Source organism: Magallana gigas, chromosome 6 (assembly GCF_963853765.1).
Source record: "Magallana gigas chromosome 6, xbMagGiga1.1, whole genome shotgun sequence".
NCBI classification, from domain to species: domain Eukaryota; kingdom Metazoa; phylum Mollusca; class Bivalvia; order Ostreida; family Ostreidae; genus Magallana; species Magallana gigas.
The window spans coordinates 23,846,886-23,864,794 of NC_088858.1; the positions used below are offsets into that span (position 1 = coordinate 23,846,886).

Here is a 17,909-nt window from a genome sequence, read left to right on the forward strand (position 1 = left end):
CTGGATCGAACGGTCTCCGATTCTGGATTTAATAATTTGGACTCGTCAGTCTTTGATGCTCTTTATCGTAGACTCTCTGGTTCTGATTAAATAATAGGTTAACCAGAGATTGACAAGAAACTATGCATAACTTGATGAGAATCGCATGATTGACGGGGGCCATTCTTAAGAAGAAAAAAAATCAGTGTTCCTTTCGACAAATTGCGTGCATGTATCTTAGACGTTTTTTGGTGTCTTACTAAATCTTTTATTTGACCCCAAGTAGATAAGGTTGGACCAGAAACGATTTTTCCATTTGGGGAAGGAAATGAACATGTTTCGTTCTAATATGCTTATTACAATTACAGATTACTAATCAAAGAGTTCAGACAAAAGTAGAACAGTGCACGCAGACGGTTTCTACGCACGCGAATTCTTCATTTACTTTTGGGACCAAAGAGGAAAATCTGGGCTTCAAAGAAACCGAATGTGAAACAAAATAACTTAATATGTGTCTTGATAAATTATAATTATGTACAATTTCATGCTTATTAAATGGAATAGAAAACGCACGACAACTCTGTCTCAATTTTTTTACCTTCAAAGAACAATAAATAATCAGCAAGATGATACGAAGAAGATACGAAAAATTGGTAAATTCACGAATCCCTCAAAATTACAGAAACTATTTCTAAATCGACAAAATCGACAGCAAATCAGAATATAAAAAACAAACATTTATTTGCATTATCAAGCTTACCAGCGCTGGCAGTATCGTTTAAAGATTTAACCATAAACACAGTGTCTCGTAATAATAAAACTCGTGCATGTTTATTGGTCTAGTCTTGTTTCGTGAGACCTGGATATATGACTTTATGACTTACAAGCGCATTCTAACTGCCACAAAAATGTTTTAAAAAAACACTTTTCACAATATCGCTGATCTTGATGGCAATCAAAATTGTCCATCACGCAAAACAATTCAACTGGATGCATTTCGGGGGGAAGGGGGCGGGGGGTGTAACATTGAAGAGTGCATGTTTACAGATATTGAGTAGGTTAAGCCTAGTAGGCGAATGACTGTTAACGTTTAAACAGATATCATCATGGTCATCATGGATCTAAATTCCTTATCCAATTTTACCAGTGGGCACACACAAATAAATGCTTAAAGTTTGAAAACACGTATTACATGTACATTGTAAAGAAGATGCAATGTAAATCAGAAAAAAGGTATATTTAAGAATTAATTAGGGAATTCAACCCAGTATCGAAAATCAATCTGCCATCAGTTTTATTTCCAAAGCATCAAACAAGAAAACAAAAAAATGACCAAGTGCTTAACGAAATTAAATATTTAATCTTAGTAAACCCAAGGAAGAAGCAGAAACGTGCGTCATACGTTACCGTCAAATAAAAAGCCAATTACAAAATTAATATTGAACTGCTCAACAAATATTTCATCAACTGTGTAAAGATCATAAAAGAAAAACCCCCGGAATCTGCAACCAAAGTCCGTTCTTTCATCTGTGTAATGCAGTTTGATTTACTCTACAAAAACGTAGAAATATCTTAGTATTTACCGATGGAATAAAAGAAAATCCATATTTCCACTTGAACTGTAGTCAATTAAAGTTTTGTTTGTGTTAGTAATGTATAAAGACAACTCCTTAAATAGTGTGTTTAAAAACTTGAACGGAAAGCGTTGTTTAAAGTTGAAAGATAAATGTGCCAAGCAATGGGGGAGGGAATGAAACCAAATCGATTGAGATACATAAATATTTGAGTTGCATCTTTGAATTGGAGGTTGAAACGGAAATTAGAATTTTTTGAGGTCTTAAGTAAGAACAAAAACTACGAAAACAACTAAGAACTAAGGTTCCAGTACAATTTGGACTTTTGTCTAATATATATGTCTCGACAGACAGAAAAACTCTGTTACTTTAAGGGTTTTTCTTCAGGTCAGGTGCAGTGCGGGGGTTTTATGTGTTCGTTTTACCGATTTACCGATTACCATTCTCCTTCTCTAATCCACATATGAAGCTTATAACATGTTTGGCTTTCGAATGTCCAATAGTTTGGGATTTCAACTTAAAAAAAAATACCGCTGTTAAAATGAAAAACCCGTCAGACATTTTTTGAATATATACCTGGATGACATGATAAGCTGCCAACAGATGGCCAACAATTGTTGCATCACAAATCATCTTTCTTGTTTAAAACAGATGGTTTTACGTGCCAAAAATAATACCCTCAATTATAAGGTATAATAACAATTACAAGAACTAAGCGGTTTGAGGATAAACTGAACAAATCAGACAAGAACCTTATAATATTCAAAAACATGTAGAATGTACGTGTTTCTGTTTCTATGGTATTTGGATGTTCTTATTATAGAGATTCAGTTCAATTTGTGTCAAAATCTTGTCTGTGTTTCTCTGTCGAATATAGCTCATATAATAGAACAAAGCAAGATTTTGCTTTTGAAAGGCACATTTTGCGAAAGAATATCTACAGACAATTTGTAAAATAAATAGCGAAATTAATAATATCAAATACTTTCTTATTTTTAATTCTATGCCTACTCACACGTTTTCTACAGTTGCTTTCAAATTGTTTTCCTTCGTTAATGGTAAAAATCACGTGTTTAGATCATACTCAAGTCAAGTGCTTTATGGTGCGTTATTAAACATGACGCTGAAACCCCCGATATGTACGGAAAGGCCTCGTTCGATAGACTTCACATTAAAAAGAAATTATACCAGCTATCATGAAAAAAGCTATATACAGTTTGCAAATATTTAAATTCTATTTCAGGGATTAATTAAGTGTTTTTGCACGACTTTCATATAATTTCCCGGGGGTAACTGTCCCCCAAACAAACCGAGATGAAATCGATTCTAAATGATATAGCATTAGTCCTGCTAATATGAAAAAAATTAAAGGGTAGCAATAGACAAGTATCGATTCTAAATTGTTTGTCGTTTTGGTCAATGTTTAAATAATTTCTTGTGTACTCTTTGAAATAGATTTCTTAAGGTTTTTTTGAAAGCTATTTCCCTGTCCGATGATACGGTTTACAGGTTTAAATGGGAAGTTAATGAACGATTTTAACAAAACCTGATGTCGGCAATAAATTTACAGAAACACTCGGATACACATTGCAGCCCTGACGAGTCTCCTCAATCAAATATTAATTCGTCCATAAAAGGTGTCGACTGTGGTCTCTAAAGACCCGCGCTATTTTCAGCAAGAAAATTCTGTAGCCAATGAAAATCAATATACCCGCTCGCCGCCATGTCTTTATGGCTTTATACTGAGGAATAATGGAAGTCAAGAGTCGCTCATGACAAATACTTGTAATCACTCTCAATCAGTCACAGCGCCATTGTGTTCACAATTAATGATTATCAAGTTCCATTCTCGTGCGTTGGACAGGAGATATTGCACGAATGGAGTGGTCAAATCTAAAGATATCACGTTCCAGAAACTTAATTTGCGCCTTGGGGAAATTTCTTCTAGTCTGACAGATCAGATACTGGGTCGCGATAGATGCTCACAAATTTCGTTAACACTTAAGTCTGCAAATTCTATTACAATTTGCTCCCTTTTCCCCCCTCTGTTTGCAATAGGAGAATGGGAGACGTTTTCGGAAATTATATAAAAACAATTCATAGTGCAAAACACACAGAATAAAAATGAAAAAGATGATGGAATGCAATTACTTGTATTAAAGTAGAATCGATAGTGAATGAAGTCGGTAAGCCTTTGAACTGTTGCAGGTGAAATGGAACCGATGTTTCAGATAGGTTAATATTTTTCATGCTCCACATCTATTTGTTGTTTCTATGATATATGAAAAGAGAGGGGGGTAACACAATTGTTTATATACTGTTGTAACAGTCTGTATTTCTGTGTTGCATTTCAACTTTGGTTTGGCACAAGGGATCAATTTTTGTAATTGTAGAGCTTATATACGTTATGGTTGCGATGGATTTTTCATAGGGTTGTTCTAATTTTGCAGATCAAAGGGTTGATCAGTAATAGGGGAAAAGAAAAGACAAATCTTTTTACCATGTATGGGCATAACAATATCTGTCTTTAACTCCTTGATGACAAGCTTTATCAGATGAAATCATGGATACTGTCAGCGTCTGGACGCTTTGTGACATTTTTTCTTTTAACTATGGACACTAAACACATGTTTTATCTTATGTCATTGAAAAAAAAGGAAAAAAATTTGGAAAAAATTACGTAATTGTGTAGTTTTAAGTATGTGCAATGCATGAAATATACTTTTGAAGAAAATCATATTATTTTCAATGGGGGTTTTTTCTTTAAAAAAAAAACCCCAACAACATCAACAATTACATCCATTGCAACTTTGCAAGGACATTGCATAGAGGTCAACGTAAGGTGAAAGTGATGCCAAATTCGGCACCGATACGTTATCAAACGTGGCCGGGATGAAACAATTCCGTGTATTATATTAGACTATTAGGAAGAATGATAATGGGGAGCTCGAATGGTGATGAAAGTTAGTAGATGATGGAGGCACAATATGCTGCAATTTCAATTTGTGTGGCTGACGAAATAATTGTTGTGGTTATTACTTTGTTAAATTGGCTGCAGTGCGCTGGCATAATTTGCATAAAAACTGCCGCAGAGAATCCTGTGTGCAGCGCATCTCGCGCGCCCCTGTGCAGCAAAGCTAGAACATTAAGCCTTCTGTGATCCAACTCCCCCGCACAATTGTATGCAGCTCTTATCATTGGCCTTTTGAAAAAAAAGAAACATTGTACTTTTACTTTGCATTTTGCAATCGGTTTTATTATGCATCATGAATGTTGAACATTCTCTCTCTCTCTCTTTCTCTCTCTCTCTCTCTCTCTCTCTCTCTCTCTCTCTCTCTCTCTCTCTCTCTCTCTCTCTCTCTCTCTCTCTCGGTGGTTGACTTCAGGAGGTCTGTGTCTGTATGCAAGTACCTGTCAGATTCAATGAAGATCCGTCGACCAGGAGCAGTACTAAACGTCGGCGGATTTATCGGAGATACACCTGATGCGCGCGCTCTACTAGTGGGAAAAGGGGGAGGGGGTGTATTCCCCTTTGAATTTTTAGCGTCGTGAAATTTTTTGCACTTGTTTTTACAACTTATTTAAAGAAAGCGAATTTCGATTTCATTTTTTTTTATTTACATGTAAAAAAAAAAAAGAGGGGGAGCAAGAGAGAGAGAGAGAGAGAGAGAGAGAGAGAGAGAGAGAGAGAGAGAGAGAGAGAGAGAGAGAGAGAGAGAGAGAGAATGAGAATATTATGGTTAGGATTTCTGTACCATTATATGCACATATGAACGAATATATACTGACTGAACCGACTCGAGAAAAACCAAAACAAAACAATTATCGGCAACTTCATTGAACCTCTAGATAGTGTTTGTATAGGGATCGCCAGCACTCTGTGGATATTGGTTCGCCTATTACCGGCCCAACCGCTCTAAATGAGGTGTGTTTTATGGGATTCCTAAAATGGGAATTATTATAGAGTTTATACTGTGTCTGTAGACAGTAAGAGCACTCGATTCCGCACCGGTCGGAGATTGGGCCAGAGAAAGCCTGCTCGCAAAGTGTTTAATTATGGATGTGTACCATAATACGTGTACTTATTCATTGAGAGAGAAGCAATGGGGCTTTAACGTTTGACGAGTCAGTCAGTTGTAAATAAAGACACAGAATTCCTGTGGTTTTTTTTTAAATTTAATTAAGAGTTTAACAAAAGAAGTAAAAAGATACCATGGCCAGTGATTCAATAATTGTAGTTGTAGATATTCTAATTATGTATAATACTATGTAGTTTATCAAATGGCCATCCTATTGATTTTTATATTTCTAAGCTGAAGTCGGGTTTTCTAATTACATAGTCATGACATCTTGAGGATGATCAGTATTTTCTTTTTAATCAGTCACACAGTCTTCATTTTCATTAGTCAAAGTCAATCAGCTGTTAGGTTTATTTTTACTTCATCGAGACAGGACAGATAACAGAAACGTGTGGGTTCACTTAGGCCAATTGCAAAAGCATAAATATGGCGTCCCTTCCAGAAAATCGGTAAGACGTTCACCTTACACCTCAGGGGAAACGCTAAGTATAGGTACTTATTGTAATAATGATACTATTAGGTTGTACAGTCCAATAAAACGATAAAATCTGACTTGTAATTTGCAAAGTTGCTAAATTAATAACACCAAATGCTTTGAATGGAATCAGGTTTGTGATTGGGAGAAATTTTGGAGTTGTTGAGAGAAATTTTGGAGTGATGGGGGAGGGGTTGGTTTGGGGTTTGAGGGGATATTTTACCTAGATGCCCTGTGTAAATCTGGGGTACACGAATTTCTAACTCTACTCTTGTTTTAAATAGCTGGCAGATTTTTTTTTAATGTTATTTTTTTTAATGGAAAAAATAAAGTAATGCTTGTTTCTTAGAAGCGGCCTCCAATGATGATGTAATGGTTAGGATTCACGTTAATAATGTTATAAAACTTGAGTCTAGCTACAAAAACTAGACATCGTGTGCATGCAGGACAAATGATGAAAATTGTAAAAGTAGGTATATACATTCTCTTAAGATTTATTAATCAGAGGCATCCTTCCCGAACATGCATGGCATGATGACAATGAACTACGGACACATGTATACATACATGTAGATTGCTGCTTGTTATCGATGATTTGGTGTATATATTCATAAGTCAGAACTCGACTGCAATCAAAATCTGATTAGGTTTTTTTTCTCCCTCTTATTAACCTTTTCTACTGGGTGGGGTAGAGTGAGCTGTTCAGATTTAAGCTGGTTTCGTCAATGCCGTAATTCTACCAAATCCTATAAAGATTACGTGTACAAAGTTTCCCACTCATTTAGAAAGCTCGCAAAGGTAACATACATAAGTTTACTGCTGCATAACACACCAAGCCTACGTTTGCTCGTCTAAGGGCTTGATGAACATCGGTTGATTAATTAATCCGTCTAAACAATTAAGAGACGGTTAACACGTAACACTAAACGATTTTGGCGACCATTAAAACCAGCGGCTATTGTTTTGGGTACAATACAAGGTCATAGGCCTTTTGTGGTATTCTCGTGTTCTGGAATATTTTTCCCGATAAGAGAATTTCCGTGGAATCGTCGGATAAACCGTGGTTCATGACTGATGAATCTTCTTCTCAAGTAAGGACGCCATTAGCTCGATAAAAAAGGTTACAGTTTTGATATCGAAAACTGGTATTGTTGTTAATTTGTGCGATCGTCGTAAAAATGGAGACCCCGGGGGGATATGAACCCCATTTGGACTTCGATTTACAGAAGAATACGGGGTTTTAAACACCCAACAATTATCAATCAGAACTATGATTTGCACAATGTATCAACACCTACAATCGAAACTTTTATCTCGTACAAATCCGGGTGGGCTGCAGACGAATATAAACATTAATTGTGGCTCAGAACGCTAGAGATAAGCATACATATATGTAAAACAAATTATGCATTTAATATTCTCTCTCTCTCTCTCTCTCTCTCTCTCTCTCTCTCTCTCTCTCTCTCTCTCCACCAACTGCCTCCCCCCCCCAAAAAAAAACCCCCCACCAAACAAGCTAAACAACCGAGAGACATATACAACAATATATGCAACTAAAGTCAGATATCGATGTCAGATATTTTTGAGCCAAAAAAATTTGAAAGTGATATCTCTTAATTTTTGTTTTATTAATTTTTTATTCATCATTTAAATGGAAAATCTTATATTCGAAACAACATCAAACTAACGATTTTCGTACCATCTCCTAGTGTCCTCTTTCATGTGCATTCAAACATTGTCATCGATTTATCAACAAAATGTTATCTTACAAGAAATCATTTTTCTGATAAAAATCTTAAGGTTCGTGTTTTTTCAAAAAAAATTACAACCTTAGATAATCTGATCTGAATTAAACAAAAAGCCGTGTGTATCTATAACAATTTATCCGTGAAATGCTTTAAATGACCCTAGCTAGAAACTAAACATTTTATTATTTGTACTAGAAACCCAATCCACCTATACTTAAATCATTACTTTAAAGTATAATTATCATAGGAAAAACATTGAAATATCTGGAGTATTGTTTTGGTTTTTTTAATTGGGGAGGGGGTATACGATTCGCCTTATTTCAATTTAATATGTAACATTGGTTAACGAGCATAAAATATGGAATCGAGAATCTTTTTTCATTCCACCAAATCCATTGATTGTGATTTCAAATTCGTTTGTTCAATTCCAAAGTAGAATACTCCGTTTCAAATCCCAACGCACATGGAGAAATGTACAGTCAACTTAACAGAGTACCATTGTGCCACTGCGGGGAAAAAGTTGATAAATAATTCAAATTTTTGTGAAAACTTGCCATTTATTCTAGAAAGTGACGTAGTTGTGCTTCAAGAGGAACCTCTATTGGCTCTTTATGGAATTTTTTTTTTTATCTGCCTGTGACGAAACTATCAGTTCGTAAATTATGCATTATCTTAGTATAGTTGACTAATTGCTCTGTTCTCTCAGGCTCGCAAAACATCTGACGAAACAGTCGTCAATTTGACTTTGAGTCTCATGCATGCTGTAGGAGCATTCTGGCTGCTCTTGCTCAAAGGGAAGTAGATTAACTAAGAAGGGAGTCTTTTGAGAAAAAGCTCTTTTGGTAATATTATGTTGATATCACGTACATTGGAATCGCTTCGATAATCATACATTTATGTAAGTGCACTTTTCAAATGAAACACGACACGCTTAAATTATCGAAATAACCTAAATATGTATATCGAAAAAACAATTTAAACCCTCTTCCTTTCATTCTTTTTTGAATGATTAAGTGGCATGGACATTCACAAATATGCTTATGACTCAATTAAACATTTGATAAATATGTGTTGTCTAATATGACAATGACGGACTGTTTTGGCCGCTTAGTTCAATATGAAACTGTATTCCCTAATGGAACTCAAAACCGTTTCATGTTGAACATTAAAATCAGTGACCCGCATGATCAATTGACTAACGTCTATGAGAATCAGCTATTAGCCCCGGATTTACATTAAAACAGTATTCATTAAAACAAATCAATTTTCAATCCTCCGAGCCAACTCTTTTATTTTTGAAACATCGAACGGTTAATTAAAGTACACTCTGCCGATACCGGACAAGATACAGCACGATTTTTCCCTCTCTTAACATTCTTCTCGCTTTTTGAACGCTCTCTGGTTTTTGATTTTTTTTCACTGTGTTTTACATAATAAGGAATATGTTTATTTCACCTACGATGTCGCCGTCAGGAGAAGTTGATCAGCGTTAATTGCCATGATGACGTGGAACACAAAACTCCCGCTGAGACCCAAGCCCCCGGCACACTATGTCTGTTTCAGCAACTGCGTGCGGTTAATGAAAATGGCAGGTTTTTTTCTGGGTGTATATATCCCTCTCTCTCTCCCTTTTCTCTCTCTCTCTCTCTCCTCTCTCTCTCTCTCTCTCTCTCTCTCTCTCTCTCTCTCTCTCTCTCTCTCTCTCTCTGAATCCTTCTCCTCTCCCCTTCTCTTCAATATCTATAACATCTCATCATCCCCCCGAATATGATAACAGGAGGTTATGTGAGGTTTTTTTTTTGTTATCTCTCACGACACATAAATGACAGATGAAGATGAAAACAATGCACAAACACACCACTAGGATCACATGAAAGATAGAAAACGAAAGGCTAATTTTAGGCACATGTGCCAAGACACATGATGGCTCAATGCAGTGAGCAGCATATTTACTTAACGAAGAACACCTGAGCCCGTGTCTTTGACAGTTCCTCGTTTCCCTGTAGGTCTTTTGTGGAAAATTAAAAATATATATATATATACAGACACAATTGGGAAAACTTCCGATACAAAGACAAATCGTGTAGCGTCAGAATTAATATAAAAAATGACATGTGGGATGCGACAGATCATAAAATGATATTTAACACAGCATGAAAAACAATAAAAAACATCTCGGTCGTTTGATGGGGGAAAGTTAAAATCTTTGTCCTGGGGAGAGTGCAGATGAGGATTTATGCCAACGGGCTGAGTCAAATACAGTGGGTAATTGCTTGGAGCGCTATTATTTTCGTGAAGTATGCTTTGTGCATCGAAGTAGATATGTATGTGTTCATGCACAGGGAAAAGCGGGGGATCTCATAATTTGTTACTCATCATCATCGACTCCTACTACAACTGTTCGTAACGGCATCCAAACAATGTTTTTGCCTCGACACCGAAAAATATTATGCACTTATAACGGCGCCTTTAAACAAAATCAAAACACACAACAGCATAAAACAAAAACAGACTTTAAGATGACCCCAACAAAATCGCACTCACCTTGACATAAACTTTGGCCATTATGAGCTCTGTTTCCAGGATCATAAGCAGAATCCCGGCCATGCCGAGGACGAGACAGTAATCGGAGATTTTCCTCCGCCGTTCGTACAAGGCTTTCCGCTTGCCGAGTCTATACCCCGCATTCGGTTTATTATCCTTTTTCTGTTTATCGTCCATACACTTTCCGGAATCACCTTTCTCCACTAGAGCCGTACCGGCTCCGGTTTCGTCATTAAAACTCATTTTGGAGGAAGTGGGAAGTGACTGCATGGAGGTTGGCTTCTGTAGCTGCTTAAACGAACCAATGGCCCCATTCACTCTCATTATATCGGCACCAATGTCCGAAATGATGTTGTCCTTCGTGGCTTTGTTGTTGTTTCGCGCCTCTTCTCGTCCCCCACCATCCTCTAATAATACGCTTCTCGACGTATCCTCTTCGGCGATGATGGCACAATCTATTTGCGGCAACCGCGTGTGTGGAATGGAAGTATTTTGAAGACTCATCTGGGAATCGTATTTACCTACTTCTTCGTCTGTTTGGCTGCCGTGGTCAACTTTCTTGTTTACCTGAAAGCTATAATTTTGTAACTCGATGTCAGGTGAGGAGTAGGCCTGATTAATGCGGCCGTCAATTTCTCCATGTTCCTGGAATTTTAAATCCTGCAAAAGTTTGGCATTTTGCTTGTGCTCAGTACGACATTCTGAATGTTTATCGAGGCTGTTCGGCAATGAATTGGGACGTTTGACATTTGCACTGGTTTCATCGTTTGGATCCGCGAATGCTACTGGCACTTGGCGTATTAGCTGCTCCGTAGAATCAATACGTGTTTTTTCATTGGCTGGTTCGACCATGACGAGAGCTGACATATTCAAATGTGATGGAAAATTCAATCAAAATATCGATTCAACAGCTGTCATTCACTACAGGTAGACAAATGGGGAAGAGAGCGTGACACCATTGCTCGTAGCATTCCCTTCGCATTGTCTTCTCTCGACATCACGCAAATTAATCAAAATTTTTTTTTAATTATAGGATAATACCTATTACAGTCGAACACATGTAAAATGGCTCTATAATGTGAATAATTACTTGAATATTACCCAGCTGTTATGTACCTCGGTGTGTTTTGCGCCAAAATATAGCTAAATATATCGTTACTTATGATGGAAGCACGGGAAAAGAACGCAGACGATAGAAGCACGTCTGCTCATTAGACGCTGGAGTTTGTTGGTGTTGTTGTTGAAAACAGACATCAAATTTTATGTAAGCCAACTGGATTGTCCCTACAATGAAAGAATCAGAACGTTATGTACATATACAAAGTAGTGCTAGATTTTCGTGCTGAATGCGTTGAAATAATTATAGATCACATAGTTATTTTTGGTCCACTCTTTCCCGTAGCTTTGATTTAATGAGATTGATATTTGTTGAAGCCAAAAGCATTTTGTGTAGTGAACATGGCAACTTCCTACTTAAATTCAAAGATTAGGTAATTTTAAAAAGTTACGAAACAAGAAGGACCACCTGAAGATGTTGTTTTGAAAACAATTTGATGAGGCATTGGCTTTGATATATATTTGAATACCAACTCAACATTTCAAGAAACAATTTGATACCACATGTTTCATACGTTCGATTAGATCGGGAAAATATTTCAATTATATATATATAACTAAGGCAAAAGTCAATCGCAATCAGTATGATTTTTGTTTTGCAATGTGACATATAGCGCACTGGAATATATTGACTGTCGATGCATTTAACTATACATGTACTACATGCAATCATCTTTTCCTATAACTGAACTAACAATAGTTTTTATATCACGTGGTATTTTTCATCTTTTTTTTACTGATTTGTTCATTACGTTTGAGCTTTAAAGAAAAACTTTAATTTAATTTTAACTCACTTTCTCTTTCTCTGTTACTGGTGAAAAATATTTCTTTGCTACTTCGTGTATGGAGTTTGTAAAAGATCAAAATAAGCATAGACCACCCTGGGAGATTAACACCCCCAACAACACGGAAACCCTTCTTCTTTGATAATCGTTTTTTACATATCTTTACACTTTGAATAGTTTAGTTGTACGCCTTAAAGTACCATACTCTAAAGGGAATTACTCACTTAGCCTTAATTACACTACAACAGATCAACTTGAAATGACAAAGAAAGACTTCGTGCCGATTTTTTTGCAGAGGATTGTATAAATATTCAAAGATACAAAGTAAAAAATGAAACAACGCCAAAAACATTTGACATAAAAATTGACTTGTTCAAAGGAACATTTCTCCATTGAGTATTAACTTATTTTTCATTAGAGGTTTTAATATTACACAGTCAATGTATGTTTATACATTAATTCTTTTATTTATATATTATTTATAGGTGTGAAAAGCCGATTCAAAAGATTTAAATATTTCAACACAAATTGTTTTTTCTCCATGCAGGACGATGACCCGTTAATTCGTCTCTATCACATAGACCAAAGGCTCAGATTTAATGCATTAGATTATACTATTTAAAAAAAAAGAACTTCATGTGTCTTCATGTGAAATACCAAACGACCCATACGTCTAAAATTAATTTTGGTAAAGTAAATTGAGGATGGTTCTAACTAAAAACTAATAAACTTTTCTCCAATAAAATAAATAACTTTCTGTATAAAAAAATAAGCATGCAGACTTACCAGAATACTGGTCTTTTAGTAACTAAGATATTTCTTTACCAAGTCAGTTATGCCTATACTGAGGCCGGAATATAATACCGTATCCGTTTACATTTTAGGTCAGCGCAGGGGATGTAACCATTAATTCTCAATCGTTTATCTTGATTAAGAGCGGTTCTTCTTGGCATGATTTTAAATTTGATACCGACCCCTTATTTTTCTGGTTAGGACTACAAAGGGTTGGTCATGTATTGTAATAAATCGTTCTTCTGATGTTCATTCCGACTGTATCAAGGGTTTTAAAATACATAGATCATGTTTCGATCTCTGTGGAGTCATCAAAAATTAAGATGTTCTATAAAATATATGGTAAGATGCCCTGTAGATAACAATCCTTTTCTATATTCCCATTAATCATCGGGTGTTCGGTTCTCATTGATCATTATAACTAGAACCAATATATTGAAATAAAAAAGATTTCTTTTTTCGAAACATGTGGGGAGGGGGTAGAGGAAGCAAAATTGTAATGATTTCTTTTTTTTTAAATTTTGCCTTCGTCATTTTTTTTCTTCTTCTCGTGTTTGTCTTTGTTCAACGATGGAATGGTTTGGAGGAAATCAAATTTGCTCAATCACTCATTACATTTTCTTTGACTTCAAAAAGACTTTTTTCTGCTTAATGTTGTTCTTTGTTTTTCCTTACTCTGAACTAACACAAATCAGCCTTGAGGGAAGCATACCCTTTTATCATCATATAACATGTGTTTACATATCTCTTGCTATGGACTTTTATAGAGGGGGAAACAAATTACAAAAAAATATTATTTTACAATCTCCAAAGAATAAGAAAAACATGTTTTTCATACAAAGTAAATCTACTTGCCTTAGGAGCTAGTGAGCAGATTTTATATACAAATATATTTTTGATAGATCATTATCAAAATAATTGCTCACTTCCTAAATTATTAAAGAATGAGTTTGGTGCGTGTGAGACAGGGAGAGGGGGAAAGAGAGGGGGGGGGGGGGCAGTGATGAACTAGCACCATTGGTTTTTCAGCTACATGTATATATATATATATATATGTATGTAGTGTAATCATTTCAAAGCGACAACGCTCAAGCAGGACTCGGAATAAACTTTTCAAGCCATTCATATATTACCATTTTCTAAAATTTATATTTAACCAATGAGTCCCCTGAGACTCAGTTTTAGCTTTAACAGAGTAGAAGATTTCGTTCCAGTTTTGTAATTGATCGTTAAGCAGTGGAGACTTCCTGTTATTTATATTTATTGTTATGTCATTTAAAACAGATTTGAATTTACCTTAAAACCGTCATTTTTTTTTTTTTTGAAACATAAACTTAGTTAATATAAATAATGGAAAGGAATTTTGCAGCTTAGGCCTCGCGCTGAAGTTTAAATGAAAAACAGAAAAATGAAAAAAGAAAAACCCTGTCCTCTTGATGACTTTGTAAGCAATCTTGTCCCAAAAACATGACTAAAGAATGTGTCCATACGTATGTGCCCCGATTATCAAAAGACAATCATAACATGAAGTATAAGCCGTTATTTTATCAGAATCAAAATTCATAGCCGCGTCACACGATTCCTTATATGTTTAATAAAGCTATTGATTGGCAAACCTCAGTCCTACCCTTTTGTTTAACCAGCGAGGATTCCCGCTTATCGGATTTTAATTGTGGATTATAATACCGCGAATTGATTTGCTTTAAACATAGATATATATGTACAAAAGAACGCGGGCCTCTTTTTTTTTGGGGGGGGGGGAGAGAGAGAAATCCTCTCCGTTAAAATAAAGAGAGGGAGAGAGAACACAAAAAAACTTCGTTAAAATCTAATTTTACGTTAATTAGTTGGTTTTTTGAGGACAATGCACACATAAAAGGTTCCTGCCGAGAGCCCTTTCTTCTTTTTCTGCCTTTTTTTTTAACCCGCATTAGAACTCTATTGAACTAAATGAAGAGCGCGCACTCTAACATGAATAATTGTTTACACATAGCTGGTTCTTGAAGTCTTTATTCGGCGGGGGAGAGAGCCTTAATTAGCAGAAAATGTGCTGCAATAAAACGCTTAATTTAACTTTGAGGAAATCACGGCTTTGAGTTGTCGCAGCGTTAGCTATTTTGGGAAAGTCGAAGTTGGTGAGGCATATGTATGGTGATGATTTGATAGAATATATCAGAGGGATTTTTCTTGGCCAGGGGCTTGAATGCGATAGTAAAAAAAAAATCTTCCGACAATTTTACCAGGACGAGGTGCTGATGACGTAATGACATCATCAAATCTTGACAACTGAGATCTGATTTGAAATTACCTTCCAGGTGCATAATGGGTACACATCGATAAGTTACCACCATTTGAACACCTTTGATTTTTTTTTTTCAACGGTGTTAAATAATGTATCGATGTACTTAGTTGCCTTTGCCATATACAAGACAACACCCAAAATATAATTTGATTCCAGGAATTGAACTTCAACTGTTAATAAGATTTTTTGGGTAAAGCATACATGTATTTATTACAGTTTCTATTTTTAAGATTTTGTTTGAAATGGGATCGAGGTTGGGTTGAGGCAACCCTCAAATGAAAAAAACGGGATACACTGAGCAAAACAGGAAAGTTTGGAGACGTGAGCGTTTCCATTACAATTTTTTTAATGCAAAATGTGTAGAAAACTTAGTAGTTCTCTGATACCAAAAGAAAACTATCTCCCCCCAAAAATTGATTTTTCTCGGCGTAATTCTTTTTTTTTTCACGACTGACAACAGCAAAAAGAAAAAAAAATATAATCAGCGACAGGTGTGCCCAACTTGATGAAAATATATCATATTTCATATCGGAAATCTCGCGCAATAACAGCGGCTGTCATTGGTGCCGGAAGCACCGCGTTAGACAAACCAGGATCTTCTTTAGATGTTTTATTAGCAGAACCAGGGTTGTCAATCAATATGAACCAAAAACGTGTACTTTTTGTTATCAGCTCACAAGAGATCAGACTAAAAGTGCTTCAGAAATTAGGTAATCTTCATCATTTATAAATTAGGTAATCTTCATCATTTATATATACGAAGGCCGTGATATATATATATATATATATATATATATATATATATATATATATATATATATATATATATATATATATATATATATATATATATATATATGAACATCCATGTATATATACAAACACGTGTATATAATTATATATATATACACACACCGTATAAAGTCATGTTGGCAGTACTGATACACTTATTATTACACCCGAACACGAAAATCTAAATGTACTTGCATTCGTTCATCTATATGTACGTGCATTTACCTGTATTTCGGAAATTCCTGCATGGATGTTCATAAAGCAGATAAATTGATGCAATTGATTTTAGCTTGGATAAAAATCGGGCCTGCAGGCAATGCAATGCACCGAAGATCATCAGCTTAAAACGTTTAACGTTTATAATGTTGTAAAATATACAGATTAAAACACAACAAAATCTAATTTTTGATAATTTGAACACCCTACAACAAACTCATTGTTTTATCGCATTTTTTTAAGTCAGGAGAAAAATGCTATGAAAAACAATTTTAAAAAATACACTAAAGCAACACCGCAACACCCTACACCAAACTTATTGTTTAATTGCATTTTTTTAAGTAAAAAGAGAAAAGCTATAAAAACAATTTTAAAAAACCTCAACTAAAGCAACACCGCAACACACTACAACAAACTCATTGGAGAAAAAAGCTATTTAAAAAAAAACAATAGCAGAAATAAAGGAAAATTAGAAGAAGCTTTGTAAAGAAGAGTTTTTCTTTTATTTCTGTTTTCACAGATACATGCTATACCTAACAATAAGTGTAGCTCTATCATAAAAGTGGTTACCATGGTAGTAAAAGGGTATGAATATTGATTTTTAGATCTACAATTTTGTAGTCTGTCACATTTAAAGAAATCCTAATTATCCGTATATGTTTTGCTTTGCCCTATTTTGTAGCTCCTTTTTTCGTTCCGAGATCGATTTTTTTTTTTCAAATATAAGACCATTATCTAGAAAATGTTTGAACCAAGCAAACGAGTGAAAGAAATGCAGCCGAGATTTTTTTTAAAAAGTGTCTTAAGAAGATAATCTGGATCCATAATCTTTGCTTTCACAACCAAGATTTTAAAAAAAAATGCCTCTAGCATGAAAGCAAGGGTTTCCTTTGAACGTGTTTTATTTTTTAAAAGATTTAAATTTTCTTTGTAGTTCAAAACGTATGGCAAACTAAAAAGCGTTTAAATATAAATTATGAAACAAATTCAAAATAATTGTCGGTCATTTTCATTGACCGTTGAATATTCAATGGTAGGGAATAAATGATTTTTTTTTTCAATCCTAACGTCCATATTTGTTTGGACGAATGCAAAAAATAAAATAAATTCTAAACTCCACACTCACCCCCCTTATTTGTAAAGTAATTAGACACACCCAGGTGTTGCTGTTCGTCGACTTTTGCTATATGTTTATCTTATTTACCGCTTGATTAATCCTTTAAGAAGAGTGTAAATAACTATAATTACATGCACTGTCATCTGATCAGTAACAACGTATTAATTTTTAACTTCCTCTCTGATAGCACCATGATGACTTAGTTTGTAAAGAAGAGGCTAATTAAAGATGGAAAGGAGACTTTCTTTGGCCACAAGTCCTTTAATGGGCTAATTGAAGATATGGCATACAAGTACTAGCGGCATCTATAGGGTATTCATGACCAACACTATACGATAGGAAGACAGAATTCAAAAATACATGATGAGGCTACAAAAACAATCGCACTGA

General features: G+C 35.2%; 1 protein-coding gene across 8 annotated transcripts in view; it reads right to left on the reverse strand.

Annotated features, from left to right (window-relative positions):
• Positions 1-17,909, reverse strand: part of LOC105319791 (small conductance calcium-activated potassium channel protein 2) — a 64,154-nt gene that overhangs the window by 21,609 nt on the left and 24,636 nt on the right. For 7 of the 8 annotated variants that reach the window (XM_066086741.1, XM_034469702.2, XM_066086746.1 and 4 more), the window contains one exon: positions 10,400-11,683. In XM_066086741.1, coding sequence (XP_065942813.1) covers positions 10,400-11,266 — 867 coding nt within the window. In that variant the 5' untranslated portion in view covers positions 11,267-11,683. Of the gene's footprint in view, positions 1-10,399; positions 11,684-13,086; positions 13,228-17,909 lie in introns of those variants that run through there. The other variant, XM_066086744.1, reaches the window with a different exon arrangement.